This window comes from Schistocerca piceifrons, chromosome 3 (genome assembly GCF_021461385.2).
Source record: "Schistocerca piceifrons isolate TAMUIC-IGC-003096 chromosome 3, iqSchPice1.1, whole genome shotgun sequence".
In the NCBI taxonomy this organism is placed as follows: Eukaryota; Metazoa; Arthropoda; class Insecta; order Orthoptera; family Acrididae; genus Schistocerca; species Schistocerca piceifrons.
In genome coordinates, this window is record NC_060140.1 from 749,567,485 (window position 1) to 749,585,995 (window position 18,511).

The 18,511-nt window shown below is 39.2% G+C and overlaps 1 protein-coding gene across 1 annotated transcript in view; it reads left to right on the forward strand.

Annotated features, from left to right (window-relative positions):
- Positions 1-12,624, forward strand: part of LOC124789603 (fidgetin-like protein 1) — a 196,166-nt gene extending 183,542 nt beyond the window's left edge. The window contains exons 11-12 of the mRNA XM_047257012.1: positions 2,479-2,670; positions 11,403-12,624. Of these exons, the coding sequence (XP_047112968.1) occupies positions 2,479-2,670; positions 11,403-11,528 (318 nt within the window). The 3' untranslated portion in view covers positions 11,529-12,624. The remainder of the gene's footprint in view (positions 1-2,478; positions 2,671-11,402) is intronic.
- The last annotated feature ends 5,887 nt before the right edge of the window (positions 12,625-18,511 follow it).

Consider the following 18,511-nt stretch of genomic DNA (forward strand, 5'->3'; position numbering starts at 1 on the left):
TGACAGTGAAGTCATCTGGTCACGTATAACAGGTGTAGGTGAACCCAAATTAATTGTTGGATGTTTTTACCAGACACCAGTTCTGCTGTGACAGTTTGAGTCATTCAAAGAAAGTCTACAGTCAGTAGCGTGTAAATACCCAGATCATGCAATACTAGTTGGAGGCGACTGCCGAGTATAGCTTCACTGCAAGGAGGGCGGGGGGGGGGGGGGGGGGGGTTATAGACAGACAGTCATGCAAAATACTTTTAAACACATTTTCTGAAAATTGTCGTGAGCAGCTAGCTTGGCAGCCCACATGTAGTGGAAATATCTTGGACCTTGTAGCTACAAATAGGCCGGACCTTATCGACAGTGTCGGGTATCGAAATGGGGATTAGTGATCATGATTTCATTATAGCAACTATGATTCAAGAATTAATAAATCAGTCAAGACGACTAGGAGAGTGTTTCTGTTAGATAGAGGAGATAAGCAGTTATTAACATCTCAATTAGACAGTGAATTGGCATCACTTAGTTGCAGTAAGATGAATGTAGATGAACTATGAGCAAAGTATTGAAAATTGTGGCCTGGAGAATTATGTGCTTAATAAGTGGATAAAGGATGGAAAAGATCCACCATGGTTTAATAACGAAATTTGGCAGATGCTGAAGAAGCAGAGGCTGTTGCACTCTTGGTTCAAAAGGGAACACATAATTGACGACAGGCGAAGGTTAGTAGAGATACGTGCATCTATGAAAAGATATATATGCGTGAAGCATGCAACTGCTACCACCGTCACACCTTAGCAAGAGGTCTGGCAGAGAACACAAGAAAATTCTGGTCATATGTAAAATTGCTAAGTGAGTCTAAGGCTTCCATTTAGTTTCTTGTTAACTAGTCTGGTGTGGCAGTTGAAGATAGCAAAATGAAAGCTGACATTTTAAATTTCACATTCAAGAAATCATTCACACAGGAGAATAGCACGAACGTACAGTCATTTCACCATCGGACAGACTCCCATAGGGACAACATAGTAATAAGCATGCCTAGCATAGAGAAACAACTGAAAGATTTGAAAGCAAATAAATCACCAGATCTGGGTGGAATCCAAGTTCAATTTTACAAATAGTACTCTGCAGTATTGGCCCATTACCTAGCTTGCATTTATCGCAAATCTCTCGTCCAGTGCTAAGTACTGAGCGACTGGAAAAAAGCACAAGTGATTCCATTGTATAAGAATGGTGAAAGAACGGACCTGCAAAATTACAGAGCAATATCCCTAACTTCGGTTTGCTGCTGAGTCCTTGAACACATTCTTAGTTTGAATATATTAAAAATTCTTGAAACTAGGAAGTGTATGTGCATGAATCAGCCTGGTTTTAGAAAGCATTGCTCATGCGAAACTCAGCTTGTCCCTTCCTCACATGATATACTGAGAACTACGGATGAAAGGCAACAGGCAGGTTCCATATTTTTAGATTTCCGGAAAGCATTTGACACAGTGCCCCATTGCAGGCTGTTAACGATGACATGAGCATACGGGTTAAATTAACAGATATGTGAGTGGTTCGAAGACATCTTAAATAATAGAACCCAGTATGTCGTCCTTGATGATGGAACGAGCATGTGAGAACTGTGATAGGGAAGGCAAATGAATGACTTTGGTTTATTGGGAGAATTTTAGGAAAGAGTGGTTCACCTGTAAAGAAGAGTGCATATAGGATGCTGATGGAAACTATTCTTCAGTACTGCTTGAATGTTTGGGACCAGAGGTGGGCTGTTAAATTTATTACCAGTAGGTTTGAGCAACACACAAGTGTTACAGAGACTCTTTGGGAACTCAAATGGGAATCCCCGGAGGGAAGGCGACGTTCTTTTCAAGAAAACTTCTGAGAAAATTTAGAGAACCAGCATTTGAAGCTAACTACCAAATGATTCTACTGCTGCTGCCAACATACATTGTGCATAAGGATCACAAAGATAAGATAGGAGAAATTAGGGTTCATATGGAGGCATGCAGACAGTTGTTCTTCCCTCGCTCTATTTGCAAATGGAACAGGAAAGGAAATGACAAGTAGTGGTACAGGGTACCCTCCACCATGGTGGCTTGTAGAGTATCTATGTAGATGTGGATGTAGAATGGGAATTTGGAGAGTTTGGGTGACGTAGTTTATTTTATCAGCCAGTGCTGTGTGTTTGATGAATGATAAAATTTTCATTAATTACATTCAGTATGCAACATTTGAAAGTATATTCACAAAACAAGCCCTATCTGTTACTTTTACAATTTTAGCCATTGTTTTCTTGGTTTTATGTCAGTGTAGTGATTTAGTTTGTTGCTGTTACAATGCAAAAATCTAAAGTTGTGAATAGACTTTGCAACTCTTCTTTAATATAAAAATATCTTCATCAAGTTCATGCTGTTCTATGTCTAGTTTGTAATGAGCTCTTCAAAATTATTTTAATTTTTTTTTGTTCTCTTTTGTTTCAATTAGGCAAGGAAGCAAATTGTGGAACGTCTTATGTCAAATGAGAAACATTGCTTATCACCCGCTGAAGTAAATGAAATTTCATCACTAACAGAGGGGTACTCAGGAGCAGACATGAAAAATCTTTGTCAGGAAGCCTCTCTTGGACCTATTAGGTCAATGAATTTCCTACATATTGAAAACATTACTTCAGACCAGGTATTATCAGTGTTCTTTTCTGTAGAAATATTCTGCTACATTTGTTTGTGTTACAGTCTAAAATTTCTGGTGTAGAATAATTTAAAATTAATTATCAAATGCTTATTTAGACATTAAATTTTATTGACAAGATTTATAATCTGACACAATCTTTCTCATTTTCATCACTTGTCTGTACAACAAAGTGTTTGGAAACAAAAGATCCAGATAGTTTGGGGGGGGAGGGCGGGGACGGGAGGTGGCAGGAGATTGCGCACACATGCGTGCTTGCTTGTGCATGTTGTTGTAGTTGTGCTTATGCGCCCAAGTGGGGGAGAACCATACTTAGCAGGTTGTATGCTGACAAATAAGTTGAACCTCAAGGAATGATGGCAGTGTTCATATGTTTTTTAAACTCACTGCAGACTGGTCAAAACTGCCAGAGTTTTGTTACTTTAAGTTCTGGGCATATTTCACTGATCATTGTTGACTTGACTTGGCAGTAGAATGTTACACATAACAATCCAGGCAGATGTTTTCTTTAATTACAGTAGCCTTCTTCATCAACTTTCAACAAATCTGTATGTAATAACAGGATACAATCATAATTTCCTTCATGATGGTGGTTCTTTCTCTTAGAGAGCAAAGATTTTTCCTCTTCTTTCTTGAGCAGGTACCATTTTATTAGGTGTTACAGATGACTTCCAGTTGTCACTTTCCAGTTTTATGTTCATCTACCAGAAGGATTAATAATAAGTAGTCCCACACTCAGGATATGAGTGTAGGGGAGTGAATGCAGGAATCCTGCACTACCGCTCATGACAAGGTCTCAGTGGAGGTGATTTGCTGTTGCCTTTCTTCATTCTTTTACAAACTGTTAAGTGTGTATCTGTGTCATGTGGGTGATTGTGATGAGTGTTTGTACAGTATAGTGCTGGATTCGTGTTGGTATGGATGAAAGGAAGGTAGCCTACTTCTCACAAAAACACCAAAGCGGCGACCGAGCTTAACATCCCCATCTGATGGATGGATCACTATCAACAATGTAACAGGCATTCACTTCATGAGACATTGTGGAGAGGTTTGGAATGTAATCCTGGACATTGGCGCAAAGACTGCTGATCATGAACTTATTGCTACTGCCTCTCGTCCCTTTTACAGCCAAATGCTGGCAATGACAATTTCTGTCACTACCAGGATTCAAACTGGCTTACCTCAGAGTCAAGCACCACTGCACAAGCACGATCTTGGCCATGGAGGCAGGGTGAAGAAAGGTGAATAATTGACACAAAAAAAAGATGCCTGCTAAAGAGATAGTTCACTGCATTACCCGTGAAGTTGCTACTGTAGCAGTATCAAAATCTGTTACACTGCTCATTGGGGGAATGAGAAATATATGCCTGTAATGGAAAGAAAGGGGAAACTGTGCAGGTTTACAGGTAAGCATCTGCAGAAACTTAATGATATTTCAATGTCTAAACTGATGCAAGCTGCTGCTGCCACCACCACCACCACCACCACCACCGGCAGCAGCAGCATCATCATCATGAGTAGTAGGTAGTTCCTGTATTTGGTGGAGGTGGAGGTGGAGGTGGAGGTGGTGGTGGTGGTGGTGGTGGTGGGGGGGGGGGGGGGGAGAAGGTGGAGGAGGAGGAGGCATCTTCATTTAGAGTGCAGTGTCTATGGCTAGTGATACAGCATCCAGTGCAGATGACAAGTAATACAATATATATTGAAATTTAATTTCATATTTAAAAAAGCCCTTGTTCTGTTTGATTAGTTGTATTGTATCCTGACACAATTGTGGCAGTACCCTAATAAATCTGATGAGGGCCTTGTACTCTTCGCAGATGATTCCCTAATTTCACGGGGGGAAAACTCTTCAATGTCTGTTAAGTATGAACTAGAGTGTTTTCAGGATGTACCATTCTGCCCTCAGTAACATAGCTCTAATGGAAGAAGTCGTGGAGTGAGGTTTCCTAAACAGACATCGCCCAATTGGTGTTTTTGTCAGGATACTGACAGCTTGTAATCTCATTTGGAGGTGAAGATATTTTATGGGTATTTGGTGTTTCAAAAGGAAAATTCACACGAGATAATTACACACACATGAAAGTACAGAGAATTACACACACATGAAAGTACAAAGAAGTATCATTGCTTTTGGAATGTCAAATTCTTTCCTGAGGGAGTGCCGTGGCCCGGTGTAATGTTAAGCTCCCTCTATACAGCTTAAGCCTTTTCGGGGAGTTACTTGTTGAAGAATGCTGGTTCTGCTTTCTTGTAGCGCCGATGTCTTTTGCTAGCACCGGATGCTTCTCCAAAGATTTCACTGCTAGGAAAGGGAAATTTTCACTCTCTCTCTCTCTCTCTCTGTCTCTCTCTCTCTCTCTCTCTCTCTCTCTCTCTCTCTCTCTCTCTCTCTCTCTCTCTGTCTCCCCCCCCCCCCCCTCCCTCCCTCTCTCTCTCTCTCTCTCTCTCTCTCTCTCTCTCTCTCTCTCTCTCGCTCTCTCTTCTTATTTTCTTATTTAAAAATACGCTACTCGTGGAATATCATTAAATGCACCACAACATATTTATTTCCACTTTGTACAAAAAAACATCGAAACTTTATGACATAAGCCCACACATTACCGGGCACCCAAGTTCAGTTAATTACAAATTTTTGAACACATTTAATACATAAGCTTTTATCATGGCTGACTATCCACGTCCAGTCCACGTACTCTCAACAGCAGTTCAACATCTACTAAACAGTCACTATCTCGAGTCACTCCATTTGTTTTTCAACAATACAATGCTACATTACTCTTTGCAGCCGGCCACGGAGCTTCCGGGCCATAGTTATTTATTCTTGTCAGGTCGCGCTGAACACTTGCCAGCGCCGACGAATTATCTCCCTTCCAGTTTCGCCTGCACAAACAATAAATGGGTGCAGTATCCCATACTCATCCTTACACCCTGCTTTAAAATAATGCGTGTTCGAAACGGCTGGAACACAAGTGTCTCCAGACGTTCGTAAAATTCTGGGGGCACTACATATCCCTCCCCTTAGCTTGAACACTTATTATTTTGCACAAAACATGTATTTTAATAATTTTTTAACACTTATCTTGTCACTTTGTACTACATAGAAACATTAGGTACAAAATCTCTCTTCCATCTCCGGTATTTCATTAAGCTGTTGGTAATATCTTTCATAGACATAGTAGTATGGTAAACGAATAGTACAACAAGTATTAGCTATTTCCAATAGATTTATGCAATGATAATCACCGGTTTTCCGGGTCAGAAAAAAAAAAATAGTTGTACTGGGGAGTTTTCTCTTGTTTCTGTCTCCTCGTGCAGGACTCGTCTTTTCTATTTAAAAAAATTTAGAATTCAAATTTACCCGGAGAAACTTTCCACTACAATCTCAGGTCACTATACCACCCTCTCCCTTTGGGTTCCAATCTACGTAAGGGTTGATCCTATGAAAACATCTTCTTTTTCATCCTTGGGTAGGTACGCCCTTTCCATTTATACTAAACTATGGTACAGGTCAATCCCCTTTTTGGTGCCCCTGCTCACACAGTATAGGTCAGCCTCCTCTGGGTCTGCCTACCTGCCTCTCTTTCTCTCATTTCATCTACATCTGATGCGCCCTCCCTATCTTCTCTAACAATGATTCCTAATCTTGCCTCTTTCGTACTCCTCTGCACACTACTTTATTTAAAATTTCCTGGTAAAATTTGTATCTACCTCTCCTTTTCTCCTCCTGAGTCCTTCAGCCTACCCACTTAAATTCTTTGCTTGTTCATTGCTTACAGCTCACTTATATAGCCTTAATAACTAAATGTGTTTCGTCCATGGTTGTAACTTTATTTCTTTTCATCAGGCTATTTGGTCTGCACAATCCTATTATTCATCAGAAACTTATTTGACTAGATACCTCCAGCTTAATATCTGTACTACTATAGCTATGAACACAGGTGGATATACACTTTGTCCCCCCTTGTTCCTTTAGCTTAAGCTTACTGTACCATTTCACTTGAGATGTGCAACCGTCATTACTTAGCACATGTGCTCGAGCCCTTCCTGAGCACTACCTCCCCCCTTATCTGTGACGGTTGTTACATCTCCCTGTGTATTACCTGTCTGTGTCTTTTATTTAATTGTTTGAGTGTGGAAGTGTGATCGTGCATCCTGATTCTTCGGCCCACTAAGGTTCTTAGTTGAAGATTTTTAGAAATCGCAGAAAAGAGGAGGACTGCAGCACTAGAAGTATATGAATGTGGACAGAGGGAAAGATAGATTGGTACTCTTAAGAGAAGTAAGAAAGGAAATAAAAGAATTGGCTGCTAAGATCGAAGAAAGAAAGAATACAGCCCCAAAGACAGGAAACCCTTCCCACCCCCCATCCCCAGGATCCCCACTTAGCTGGTACTTAAGTGAGAAGCTGGAGGAGGTATGATGTTCGGCGTCTCCTGCAGAACGAACATTCTCTTTGAAGTCCCCGAAGAAAAGATCTTAGCAACCCCTATGGAATGGCAAATGATGAAGAACCAGTCACACTCGTTTGCAAGGGTTGTATGAAGGGCATGGTGTGTAGGTCGTGTCTGTGCCTATGCTACCCACCCCTTTCAAAATTAGATATAAATCCTCCCCAATCACATAACACTTTACAAAAAATATAAAACATTCTATAAAAATAGAAAAATATATACACTATAATCAAATAGTTATTCAGTTAGTCACTTCACTTTATATTTCATACACATGTTCAGTTTATGTCATCTAGGTATCATTCTTCCTAAACAGTACCATCATATTATATCTCCTGTTAGAATGTTACCCTGTTAGTTTTATCTCATGCTTAGAGGTTACTGTTTATTGTGACTCCTTAAATTAATCATAATCATGTAGTCATAATTGGTCTCTTTTAATACTAATGTGATAGGATAGCTTAAGGGCTATAAATAGATTACAGGATAGTCAAAGATTTGAAGAGAGTTCGGTGTAGGAAAACTAATGTGGAAGTAACACCGAACCCAACTCAGGAACCGGCGGACGTCACTCCGCCCGTTGGCACAGAACGTCAACGTCCCTGGGGGTTTTGTACATATCATTTTATATCCTTAACATTATACATTCCCTTTTCCTCTCCCATCACAGGATCTACTAAATATTTTGCCCTTGTCAAATGCCAGTCAAAATACTTGCACATTTTACCCCAGACATTACTAAAGTATTTAGGATCCCTCAAATGCGAGATCAACTTCTCTTGTGCACTTGCCGACCAATATTTTTCCTTAAACTTTCTCTGAAAATCTTCCCAGGATGTGAAGTTTTCAATATTTACTGTGCCCCATTCTTAAGCTTCACCCTCCAAATAACCTACCACAAACTCTATTTTCTTAGCATCCTCCCAACTTTTAGGTATGGCTTGGTTAAACCGTTTTAAGAAATGGGTGGGGAGTACCTCCCCGTCTGGTTTGAATTTAGGAAACTGTCTCGACAAGCTTGAATTTGATCCCCATTGAAAATTAGTTATCGTGTCCTTATTTAATATAATATTTTGGGGAACTGTGCCTTTCTCTAGTTTCTCCTGCATAAGCTTGAATTCTTTCCTCAACGTTTCTAAGTCTTTCTTGGTGTTACCTAAATCAGAAGTTACTATAGGCGAAGAGATATCAACACTTAGTTTCTCTTCAACCTTTCATCCTTTTTCTTCTAAGCCATTCAAATTCATAAGCTGTGCAGTCATTAACTTTTCTTTGAAGTTCTGTTCTACGGTTTCCACCCGTGATTTGATCCCTGAAATTTGCGCCTGTACTAGGGGGAGCAACTTATCTTGTTTCTGGACATTGGTTTTTAGTGTAGTTAATTCTTGTTCGACCACATCAAATGTAACATTACATACATTTTTCAAAGAGTCGTATTTTTCGTTAAATTGTGTTTCCAAATTACTACATCTACAATCTACATCATATTCTAATTTTTGAATTAATCCTTTTATATTAGCTTCATTTCTTTGTTCTAAATCCTTAAATAAAATATTTGTCTGTTCACTCAGGGAAACGGACAATTCTTTTTTCAATTCTTTTTTCCATTCTTGCATCTGATTACTTAGGATATTAACTTGAGCCTCTAGTTTCGTGTTTTTCAAAACTAACTTAGAGTTTAATTCTGCCTTCAGTTCGTCCTGTTGTGATTCAAACTGCACTTTGATAAACCTCATTAATTCGCCTAAATCTGCCCCCTGTTTTTCAATTCCCATTACCCCAACAGACTCTACGGATTGATGTTCCTTTTTCATTGTGTTTTGTTTTGCCTTTAATCTAGTTATCATTAAAAGTATACTCGCTTATTTCCACAACACCACACACTTCACAAACAATCAAAGGTCAGTAGTAGCTCACCCGGCACCAGTGGAAGGCGGCGTCGGCACCGGTGTATGGCAGCATCAGTGTCAGCATCGATGGATGTCGGCGTAGGTGGACGGCGGCGGCGGCGTTGGTGTAATGCGGCGTCGGTGTTGGTGTGCGGCAGCGTCAGCGTTTGTAGACGGCGGTGTCAGCGATTTGAGCCTAACTGCAGCATTGTGCGATTTTCTTGATTCCCTTCATCATTTCACCATTTATCAACACGATATTTCTGGATAAGTATTGTGGAATCGCTCCTCAGCCTCGCTTTTATCGGTGCTGTGGCAACTCCCAACTGTTTTTTTTTTTTTTTTTAATTATTATTTTTTTTATTTTTTTTTTTTTTATATCTTCCTTACTATTTCTCCTTCTTTCTCAGGTCCTTTCTTTACGGTCGCCACGTTCTTGTGGTGGCCCGCTGTAATGTTAAGTTCCCTCTATACAGCTTAAGCCTTTTCGTGGACTTATTTGTTGAAGAATGCTGGTTCTACTTTCTTGCAGTGCCGATGTCTTCTGCTAGCACCGGACGCTTCTCCGGAACTGCTAGGAAGGGGAAATTTTCACTCTCTCACTCTCTCTCTCTCTCTCTCTCTCTCTCTCTCTCTCTCTCTCTCTCTCTCTCTTCTTATTTAAAAATATGCTACTCGTGGAATATCATTCAATGCACCAGAACATATTTATTTCCATTTTGTACAAAAAATAACTAAACTTTATGACGTAAGCCCACACATTACCGGGCACCCAAGATCAGTTAATTACACATTTTTGAACACAATTAATACATAAGCTTTTATCATGGATGACTATCCACTTCCAGTCCACGTACTCTCAACAGCAGTTCAACATTTACTAAACAGTCTCTATCTCGAGTCACTCCATTTGTTTTTCAACAATACAAAGCTACATTACTCTTTGCAGCCGGCCACGGAGCTTCCGGGCCATAGTTATTTATTCTTGTCAGGTCACACTGAACACTTGCCAGCACCGATGAATTATCTCCCTTCCAGCTCCGCCTGCACAAACAATAAATGGGTGCAGTATCCCATGCTCAACCTTACGCCCTGCTTTAAAATAACGCGTGTTCGAAATGGCTGGAACGCAAGTGTCTCCAGACTTTCGTAAAAAATTCTGGGGGCACTACAGGAAGAAAGGTAACTGGGTAAGGGAAGAAATGGTGGCAGGCTACCAAGATCCCAGGATGATACAGAACCATCTGTCATGTGTATGAGGAGAAACAGATTGTAGATATTGATACTCGGATGGCTGTGATATTGGAAGGACATTAAAAGGAAAGTGCTTGAGTCAGTTCACGTACATAAATAATTCAGGGCAAAATGTGGGATGTAGCTGGTCCCAGTTGTTATAGTTTTATGAAGCCTTTTTACTGCTTCTACGGTAGCTGTTACATATATGAAACAAGATTATCTTTTTCCACCGAGATTTCTGGTACAGTGCACTACGAACACATTACACTTTCTTTTGAAACCTAAGAACGGCAGCATGCATGCTAATCTGGAGAACTGAGCTAACACACATTTTCTGGTGACTGTTTTCCATTGAGCAAGCAGCATGCAAAGTGAACTTTCTTGCATAGTCTGAAGAATTAGAAAATGTTTCAGATAAGAAGGAAAATTGTTTGAAGTTAAAGTGAACAGAAGATTTGCAGATGATGATACCGTAATAACTGATAGTGGTAAACATGCAGAATTTGCTTTGTAATTTTTCAGCAATTATGAAAAACTAAAAAATTTTGTAGTAATCTAATAAAAAATGAAAAGACCACCTGACATCATTATTGGAAGGAATAAGATAGAGAATGTTAATAAAGTTTGTTATTTAGGCATTACAGGATATACTAGATACAGCATGGAACTCAATATACTGTAGCAGTTAAACATACTTTCAATGAACAAAGGTAAGCAGTAGTGAATAAGTCATTTAGTATAGGAAAGCAAAAGCAAATTGTCAAGACATTCATGTGGAGTGTGCTCCTATATTGCTGAAAAAGTTGAAGGCAGTGGTGGTGGTGGTGGTGGCGGTGGCGGCGGCGGCAGTGGCGCCTCTGATGTCAGTTCAGTAATTGGTTGATCACTTGCATAAAAGTCATCAAAATGTGGCTAGGCTATTAGGGATCAACCCAAAAGAATATTTTGCAGATTTGGAAGTGGTAGATATTTCTTATCAAATGACACTTGAACACGAATTGGTAATGTAGCGATGTCATTAAACTCAAGTTTCATTACATACTGTTGTAATGAAGTAATGAAAATACCAAATACATTTTTTTCCCTGCTACACTTAAAATTTTTAATTTTGTTATGTTCACACATTTCTCTTTTATTGTTAAAGGTTCGGCCCGTGACTGTAGAGGATTTCAAGACTGCCTTAAGGAGGGTAAGAGCTAGTGTTTCGCAGACAGACCTGATACAATACGTGACATGGGATAAACAGTATGGATCAGGAGGCCCAATATGAGGTTTTTGTAAGAATTATTAATTGAGGCTGAATACAAACTTTGTTAGTGCAGTTTCCATGAGAGCGGAAATATGTTGTTGTATTTGGTACAAGCAAACAAAAGGTTTTAACATAAATAAGCTATTTTGTAAGCTGAGAAATAGCTTATGTGGATATGTTAGTTTTGTTACTTATTAAGGCATAACAGAAAAATTTCTGAGTCTCAGTTTCGAGTCAAAGGATATATGTTTTCTTGTTGAAATAGCAATGGTTATCATTCTGCTATTTTGAAAATTTTTAATTTATGTGTTGATCAGTTGTAATGTAATAAATGGACATTATACAGAAAAACTGCAAGATGTAAGTAACCACACATCCTGACCTGTTAGAGGCAGGTCTGTGTGTGAAAGTAGCGATATCATATATATCAACTGTACTTCATAACAACATAGTTCTCTGTAAGTATGATCATCAGCCAGCTGTCCACCCACATTTCCAGTCATTGCCAGACTGTGGTCAAGTACAAGAACAACCAATCAATGGCATAAAACAGTGCTAGAATATGGTTGCCTCACAACTTGTCCCATTTTTCTCCACTGTGCCACCACCACCAGCTTCTCTGAATTACACATGATGGAAATATCCCTCCTAACCCACATTTACAGTCTGCAATCTCCTGGACTTCCTCACTAGCTGATTGCCTGACATTTTCTTGACTTCCTCACTAGCTGATTGCCTGACATTTCCTAGACTTCCTCACTAGCTGATTGCCTGACATTTCCTAGTTACTTATTTATCCTTATCTTCCATTAGAGAGGAAAAGGAATCAAATCTGCCTATAGTGAAAAACAGAAGTAATTTTATTTCCATGTTTAAAAATATAAGTACGGCATACAAATTATAAATTGAGACATTTTAAAGATTCAATATAATATTAATTTAATATAATAGGGTGTATATGACCCAGGACAACCGGGAGACCTGGGAAAAACCCGGGAATTTTTTCATCCAGGAAAAAACCGGGGAAACCCCAGGAATTTTTAGAATTCCAGGAATTTTTCATTGTTTTAGTTTTCAGTTAAATTTTTGTAATTTTGACTGTTAAGAACCAATACTTTAACTAAGTATATTACTGTATCCTGCTATTGCAGAATAATACTTCAACAATAAAACATAAATGAGAGAAAAAACTGGAAATAACTTAAATTGCAAAGGAAATGCGCCATATACAGCAATGACACACAGTGCTCATGCAAGCGTCTGCCAACAGCAAAATGTGTCAAAAGCTTTAGGAAGACTATGTAATGCTTCATAACAACAAATTGCCTCCGATGAGTGTGAAGTCATTACTGTTTACATTAGATTCGTTTTAGCAGTTATGAGTGGGCTCGTGTGCATGTGCAGTTGAGTCGCGTTTGAGTAGTAGATTCTCCCACTTCTGGCTACAGGAATGTGGCTGTTGGCTGTGCAAGCAGTCGGAGCAAGCAGCTAGATGCTACCGGGGAAAGGGGGTGCCAAATTTGTATTCTTGAGGAAAAAAACTTGTTTCACAAAGTGCTTAGCATCCAGTGTATGTTTATCTATCGATTATTCGTATGATTTTGAAATGATTCCCTGTTGGTTTTTGAACACTTTTGTACACATTTTAACTTGATTTCTGAGTGAATCATAAGTTGATTTTTGAATGCGTGCATGGTGTACGTGATGTCTCTGTCAGGAGAATCCACGTCGCATCTAGAAATACTCTCTCCGCAGACAAAAGGGGATGGGGCTATACGAGCTGAGCGGAGTAAAGCCAAACGCATGAATGCCAATTGCTGTCTGATTATGTGGTTGGTTGGGTTTGCGAATGATCAGCATTGTTATAATTACTAGCGAAATCCATAGATTCAGACTACCAGAATGGAAATAAATGACTGACAGAAATAACAGGTGAGAAAGATTATGTATTATCTTCTCGGTGTATCCGAGAAAATGAAATTTTGCCAGAAAATTTTTGGCCAGATCGCTACACTAGCAAGGACCAGTTGTACAGTCCCCGGCTAGCACCCGCTTAAGTTCTATTCTGGAAGTAACGTGGAAAACATGTTGTACGAACACGTAATAGTGCCTAACCGGAAAATAATTGTGGGATAACTAAACCTGTGATTCTGGCAGGGTTAGTGAAGTTAACGGCGAACAAATTTTGACAATGGCAGGATAGCTGCAGAATTGGTGATGACAAGATTGTTTGTTAGAACGAGGAAGGAGAAGAAACAGGGACATTACACAAATTATGCAAGAATAAGACAATTCCAAATTTATGTAAAAATTTCGTAATACTTCTTTCGATCTCATGCTTGAAAAACTGGTGCATGTAAATGAAATGTGAAACTATTTCCTAACATAAAGCTTTTTGCTTGTAGTAGGCCTAATAGGCATTTGATATTGGTACTTCACAAATTATATTCTGTCATGTTATAAAAATGGCCATTTGTACCAAACAGTCTCGTTTATTTGGTGTGTATTACAAAATTGCTGCAATATTAGAAAGGCCTATTTTGTTTTATCTAGCAGACAGTGACAAAATAGACGTAATCAGATCGAGAAACCACACCAGTCTTCAGTATTATTTGTGTTAACAGCACATTCAGTGTTACATAGCGACATTTAGATTTTTCTTGTAGCAAAACGTTCGACGAACTTTGATGAGGTAATAGATTCTTTCGCAGAAAGGAAAGCACACCTTGTAAAGCTGTAGCAAGATTAGAGAGAAATAAACTCTAAGAGCTAAGGATTGAATAAATGTGTACTTTCTTGCCAATCTCGTGTCTTTATTGGTTTTATGTATCCTGTATTTAATTTTATGTCACACAAAACAGCAAGTTATTAGCTAATAGGCAATAAAGAGTGCAGATTTTTTGAAGCGTTCTTGTTCTCTCGATTACAAATAATCCCATTCGCTGTTAATTGCGAGATTTTTTTTAAGAGGGTCAGGCTGTCAAACTGGCCAACCGGGAACAGGAGAAGCACCACAGGACATTTCAATTTCCACTGTCCTGAATATAGTTTGATGGCATCCATTACAAAATATACAGGTTTCAATTCCACAAAGCGAAATACAGTGATGTGCGGTAGAAGAACGCTTTATGAAGAGGCGTGGCACAGCACTTTGGCACACTTAAGACCAAATAATATGTCTTACATTTCCTCAAAGACCTATGTTTTATGTTTCAGACTTTTCAGAAAGATGTGCGCTACAAGATGAACATATTTTTGAAAATTTGATTTTTTTTTTTTAGTACTGACCCGGTTCGCAAATGTCGTAGATCCGGGGCTGATGCGCAGAGCTATATGAAAGAGTCATTTCACAAATACTAATGCACTGAATTTAAAATAAAAAAGTTTTTTATTTATTTATAAGGTAATAAACGTGTAATACACACACACACACACACACACACACACACACACACACTGCACACACACCTTTTTGTACAAGACTAAGTGACTTTAAATCCTTGTGAAGATTATTCTTATATCTAGTATTGATTCCATGAATTGAGCTGTTGGTTTGAAAAAGTGATATATTTTTAATGACAAATTTCATTAAGGAATAAATATATTGGGAAGCAGCAGTTAGTATCCCTAGTTCCCTAAACAGTCTTCTGCAGGATGTTCTTGAGTTCACACCACATATAACTCTTACTGCACATTTTTGTGCCTGGAAAACTTTAGCTTGGCTTGATGAATTACCCCAAAAAATAATCCCATACGACATTATGGAATGAAAGTAAGCATAGTATGCCAGCTTTTTCATTTTTATATTCCCTATGTCTGACACAATTCGCATCGGAAATAGAGATTTGTTAAGACGCTTCAGCAGTTCTGTGGTGTGCTCCTCCCAGTTGAATTTATTATCAAGCTGTAATCCCAAGAATTTAACACTGTCCACTTCTTCTATCTGCTTGTCATCGTATGTTAGGCATATACTTGTGGGACACCCCTTACAAGTTCTGAACTGCATGTAGTGTGTTTTTTCAAAGTTTAGTGGCAAAAAATTGGCTAGGAACCAGTGATTAATGTCCACAAATATTTTATTAGCTGATCTTTCTAAGACTACACTTGATTTTCTATTTATTGCAATGTTTGTATCATCGGCAAACAAAATGAACTTGGCATCTGGTAATGTTACTGATGAAAGGTAATTAATCTACACAAGAAAAAGTAAGGGCCCCAAAATGGAACCTTGTGGGATCCCACATGTAATTAGTTCCCAGTTGGATGATGCCTGATAGCTTGATACATGTCTCATTCCTAATAACACCCTTTGTTTCCTGCCAGAGATATAAGATTTGAACCATTTTGCAGCATTTCCTGTTACACTATAATATACTAATTTATTTAAAAGGATATTGTGACTTACACAGTCAAATGCCTTTGACAGATCACAAAATATACCAGTTGCCAGCAATTTTTTGTCTAATGAATTAAGTACATTTTCACTCTCCCCCCATGAACCATGGACCTTGCCGTTGGTGGGGAGGCTTGCGTGCCTCAGCGATACAGATAGCCGTACCGTAGGTGCAACCACAACGGAGGGGTATCTGTTGAGAGGCCAGACAAACGTGTGGTTCCTGAAGAGGGGCAGCAGCCTTTTCAGTAGTTGCAAGGGCAACAGTCTGGATGATTGACTGATCTGGCCTTGTAACAATAACCAAAACGGCCTTGCTGTGCTGGTACTGCGAACGGCTGAAAGCAAGGGGAAACTACAGCCGTAATTTTTCCCGAGGGCATGCAGCTTTACTGTATGATTACATGATGATGGCGTCCTCTTGGGTAAAATATTCCGGAGGTAAAATAGTCCCCCATTCGGATCTCCGGGCGGGGACTACTCAAGAGGATGTCGTTATCAGGAGAAAGAAAACTGGCGTTCTACGGATCGGAGCGTGGAATGTCAGATCCCTTAATCGGGCAGGTAGGTTAGAAAATTTAAAAAGGGGAATGGATAGGTTGAAGTTAGATATAGTGGGAATTAGTGAAGTTCGGTGGCAGGAGGAACAAGACTTCTGGTCAGGTGACTACAGGGTTATAAACACAAAATCAAATAGGGGTAATGCAGGAGTAGGTTTAATAATGAATAGGAAAATAGGAATGCGGGTAAGCTACTACAAACAGCATAATGAACGCATTATTGTGGCCAAGATAGATACGAAGCCCACACCTACTACAGTAGTACAAGTTTATATGCCAACTAGCTCTGCAGATGACGAAGAAATTGAAGAAATGTATGATGAAATAAAAGAAATTATCAGATTGTGAAGGGAGACGAAAATTTAATAGTCATGGGTGACTGGAATTCGAGTGTAGGAAAAGGGAGAGAAGGAAACATAGTAGGTGAATATGGATTGGGGGACAGAAATGAAAGAGGAAGCCGTCTGGTAGAATTTTGCACAGAGCACAACATAATCATAACTAACACTTGGTTTAAGAATCATGAAAGAAGGTTGTATACATGGAAGAACCCTGGAGATACTAAAAGGTATCAGATAGATTATATAATGGTAAGACAGAGATTTAGGAACCAGGTTTTAAATTGTAAGACATTTCCAGGGGCAGATGTGGATTCTGACCACAATCTATTGGTTATGAACTGCAGATTGAAACTGAAGAAACTGCAAAAAGGTGGGAATTTAAGGAGATGGGACCTGGATAAACTGAAAGAACCAGAGGTTGTACAGAGATTCAGGGAGAGCATAAGGGAGCAATTGACAGGAATGGGGGAAATAAATACAGTAGAAGAAGAATGGGTAGCTTTGAGGGATGAAGTAGTGAAGGCAGCAGAGGATCAAGTAGGTAAAAAGACGAGGGCTAGTAGAAATCCTTGGGTAACAGAAGAAATATTGAATTTAATTGATGAAAGGAGAAAATATAAAAATGCAGTAAGTGAAACAGGCAAAAAGGAATACAAACGTCTCAAAAATGAGATCGACAGGAAGTGCAAAATGGCTAAGCAGGGATGGCTAGAGGACAAATGTAAGGATGTAGAGGCTTATCTCACTACGGGTAAGATAGATACTGCCTACAGGAAAATTAAAGAGACCTTTGGATAAAGGAGAACCACTTGTATGAATATCAAGAGCTCAGATGGAAACCCAGTTCTAAGCAAAGAAGGGAAAGCAGAAAGGTGGAAGGAGTATATAGAGGGTCTATACAAGGGCGATGTACTTGAGGACAATATTATGGAAATGGAAGAGGATGTAGATGAAGATGAAATGGGAGATATGATACTGCGTGAAGAGTTTGACAGAGCACTGAAAGACCTGAGTCGAAACAAGGCCCCCGGAGTAGACAATATTCCATTGGAAGTACTGAAGGCCGTGGGAGAGCCAGTCCTAACAAAACTCTACCATCTGGTGAGCAAGATGTATGAAACAGGCGAAATACCCTCAGACTTCAAGAAGAATATAATAATTCCAATCCCAAAGAAAGCAGGTGTTGACAGATGTGAAAATTACCGAACTATCAGCTTAATAAGTCACAGCTGCAAAATACTAACACGAATTCTTTACAGACGAATGGAAAAACTAGTAGAAGCCAACCTCGGGGAAGATCAGTTTGGATTCCGTAGAAACACTGGAACACGTGAGGCAATACTGACCTTACGACTTATCTTAGAAGAAAGATTAAGGAAAGGCAAACCTACGTTTCTAGCATTTGTAGACTTAGAGAAAGCTTTTGACAATGTTGACTGGAATACTCTCTTTCAAATTCTAAATGTGGCAAGGGTAAAATACAGGGAGCGAAAGGCTATTTACAATTTGTACAGAAACCAGATGGCAGTTATAAGAGTCGAGGGACATGAAAGGGAAACAGTGGTTGGGAAGGGAGTAAGACAGGGTTGTAGCCTCTCCCCGATGTTGTTCAATCTGTATATTGAGCAAGCAGTAAAGGAAACAAAAGAAAAATTCGGGGTAGGTATTAAAATTCATGGAGAAGAAATAAAAACTTTGAGGTTCGCCGAT